This window comes from Sinocyclocheilus grahami, unplaced genomic scaffold, assembly GCF_001515645.1.
Source record: "Sinocyclocheilus grahami isolate Dianchi unplaced genomic scaffold, SAMN03320097.WGS_v1.1 scaffold1323.1, whole genome shotgun sequence".
NCBI lineage: Eukaryota > Metazoa > Chordata > Actinopteri > Cypriniformes > Cyprinidae > Sinocyclocheilus > Sinocyclocheilus grahami.
Window position 1 is genome coordinate 58,046 of NW_015506502.1, and position 3,412 is coordinate 61,457.

The following is a 3,412-nucleotide window of genomic DNA, read 5'->3' on the forward strand; positions in this document are numbered from 1 at the left end:
TGGGAATATTCACTCATTTAATTCCCAGAAATTGATTAAAAAAAATCTAACATCAGTATAAGTATTATTATTTGGTTAAAAGATGCTATTAAATAAATATATCAAATATACCATCTTTATGTTCAATGATACAAAGTGTTATGTGCAATTTATTACAGAAATGCGCAATTAGTTAAATTTTTATCAATTGACAGCATTAATATTATACATTGCCAAGCTAGCCAAAATAAAAGACGCTGTCTGAATTTAAATAAGCAAATACTCTTTAGACTTAAATAAGCAAATAATTTTAGGAGTAGATTTTCATTTCTTCAACAACCATGTTGGAAGATGTACCTATGTACAAATTCCAGGATAAAAATGACAAAGATTCATCAGCCTTAAATTGTGAAAGATTGGCCACCACAGACTCCTGCTCCTAAACAGCACCTAAATTGCAACATGTTTTTTGGGAGGGATTCAAGACAAAATCCTCTGCTCTCATCCAAAAACAAACTCCAGCATATGCCAGACACTACTAGAACTTCAAATGGGACAGGATTCTATGGTCAGATGAAACTCAGAAAGTTTTTTGGCATACATAATATGGATTTAATACGATACACAGGGATAAAATTCTCCATGCCCATGGTTTAATATACTGCTGGACCTTCAATGCAGTGGGCCTGTTTTTCTCATGGAGGTCCTGGACATCTTGTTCAGATACATAGCATCATGGATTCTATCAAATACCAACAGATAAAAAAAATTTAAAAACCTCACTGCCTCTGCTACAAATCTTATAATGAGCCATGGCTGAGTCTTCCGTCTGGACAGTGATCCAAAACACACATCAAACACAAAAATGAGTCACTGAACACAAAATGAAGGTTCTACCATGGCCATCCCATTTCCCTGACCTGATCCTAATAGAAAATTAGTAGGGTGAATTGAAGAGGAGCGGCACCAACATGGACTTGGGAATTGGAAGGATCTGGAAATATTCTGTATGGAACACCTTGCCAGGGGTTCTCCAACCACATCAGGCATTATAAGAGAAGATCTTGGCAAATCGAAGTTGCAAAAAGTGGCAAATAACTGCATTGGATAAAGACATTTCATAATGAGATTTTCCCATCATTTTCAATCGTTTTACTTCAATGAAAAGTTAAGACTTTTGTGGAATCTTTTAATGAAATATAAAAAGGACACACAATGCAGATTTACTTATTTAAGACTAATAATATTGCCAATATTGCCAATGTAAAAGTATACCAATTTTGATCTCAATTGTATATTGTGATCGGACAGAGAGCTAAAGGCATCACTGTGCATCTGTGTGACAGGTTTCAGATGGATGTTTACCTGTGACCCCCTAGTTAGCACGTGGTAGAACTGGATTCCAAACACGCGTGCCAGCTCACTTGTCCTGCCGATAATATCCTGCTGCTGGAGCAACTGGACTGTGCCACACACACGGCTCACATAATGATCCACCACTTTCCACCTGACCCAAACAACAGAACACACACACAAAAATGTAATAAACAGTATGTTGTTTGTATGACCAGAAAATATCACGTACACAGTGACAGTACAAAAATATCAAATAAATGCAATGACCTTTAACATTTATTTTCAACATGATATGAAGTCATAAAACAACACATATTTGAGAAGAAAACTGCTTAAAATTCTAGAGTTGTTCTATTATTGAATTTAATTATTATTATTGTTTTTTTTTGAGGGGGGGGGGGGGGGGTTTGGGGGGGGGATTTTTGATGACAGAAAGGACAGTATGATGACAGAAAGCAAAGTGGGAGAGAGAGGGGAATGGGATTGGGAAAGGTCAGCGAACCAGGACTCGATCCCAGGACGCCCAAAGCTGCTATTTGTAGGCGTGCTGCCCACGAGGCTATCTGCGCCAACATTAATATTTTTATATGTTGTTTTGGTTGCTGTTTTATGCATTATTCTAACAAAATTTAGTAGCGTTTATTAAAGAACATTTTTAGATTGTCTTAATTTTGCTACAAAACAGAAATACCAACATATGCAAGTTAATTGTTTGCAGTGCATTGTTAAATGCGAAACATTTTTACATACTTTTAGCTGGTACCATACAGTATACAGTATATGGTACAATATGCAGTAATCAGTATGCTAGTATTCAATTCTGAATTTAACTATTTGAAAGATGAACGAAGCAATGATATTCATAGGAACAACCCTGCAACAAGACCAGTAATAGGCATCTGACAGATGTGAGAACAACTCCCACCTGTGCAGGTGTGTGTTGTGGTCAAACCAGTCAGAGAGTGTGCGATGGCTGTAGAGAGGAAAGCGCTGATGCAGGAGGTGGAAAGCCACATTCTCAAAAGTGTAGTTATTCAATGCAGCCTGAAAACATACATGAAGCACTTGATAAAACACTCTCAGATAAACAGTGTTAGCTCTGGCATTCTTGGGGTATGAATTTCAAGGGAACCTCAGTCTTCATAATCCTCCACATGTTGAGGACAACACGTCCAACAATATGGATTTCCGTCATAGTGTCTGCACCATATTCATCTTTCTCTGCCATGAACCGATTTTCTTTTGCATCTCCTGTTAAAGTAATGACATCAAAATTACACAAATTTGGCAGAAGACCTGGCCTGCCTCAACTCTTTGTCCAAAAGTTTGTTTTGGTAAGCCTTTTTCTGCAAGCGTCTGAAAAAATGAACGCGTCTGATTTCACTCCCTTGGTGACGTTGCAAAGGGATCTCATTATGATATTACCGCCCCTTAATCTGTGAGTTTCCACCCACCATGGCACCGTCATTTTGATTTCGCAAGCGACAACGGTGTACCGGCTCTAATGCCATGGCAAAAGTTTGAGCAAAACATGCTATTCTATCTTTGGCTGCACAGAACACTATTTAGAGTCCCAGCCTCAGAGGAGACAATAGAGCAGATGATTTATTGATTTATTTACTGTATATTACGCTACTGCCACACAAATCTAAAATAAACATGCAATTTATTTCCCAGCTGTTTACCTTCACAGACATAACCGACTGTTTTTTGTAACTCATGTGTGTTTTTAACGTAAACTTGTGTGTGAATGAGAACTTAGTTTAGTACTCACATGCTATGACAGCCGCTTTCTGTACATGTGCTTCGGATGTGTGCGCTCAGAAAACCGTATATCAGAAGTTTAAACTAATATGGTTTAAAACGCATGATTTCAGCGCAATAAACATGATAATCAGAAACAAACCAGATGTTTTTAGCAGGTACGAGCTGTAATGGCGCAGCTCTATTCAGAAAAAGGGAGTGAGAAGCAGCAGCTCATTTGCATTTCTGCTTCCACTCAAAATAGGCATTTTCAAAATGATATAATAAATTATCTGTGGGGTATTTTCAGGTGAAACTTCACAGACACATTCTG

General features: G+C 37.7%; 1 protein-coding gene across 1 annotated transcript in view; it reads right to left on the reverse strand.

The window, feature by feature from the left end:
* LOC107569208 (DNA polymerase zeta catalytic subunit-like) overlaps window positions 1-3,412 on the reverse strand; it is a 111,230-nt gene that overhangs the window by 28,253 nt on the left and 79,565 nt on the right. Inside the window, exons 19-21 of the mRNA XM_016255229.1 lie at window positions 2,468-2,586; window positions 2,261-2,379; window positions 1,308-1,486 (exon numbers count right to left, since the gene is read on the reverse strand). Coding sequence (XP_016110715.1) covers window positions 1,308-1,486; window positions 2,261-2,379; window positions 2,468-2,586 — 417 coding nt within the window. The remainder of the gene's footprint in view (window positions 1-1,307; window positions 1,487-2,260; window positions 2,380-2,467; window positions 2,587-3,412) is intronic.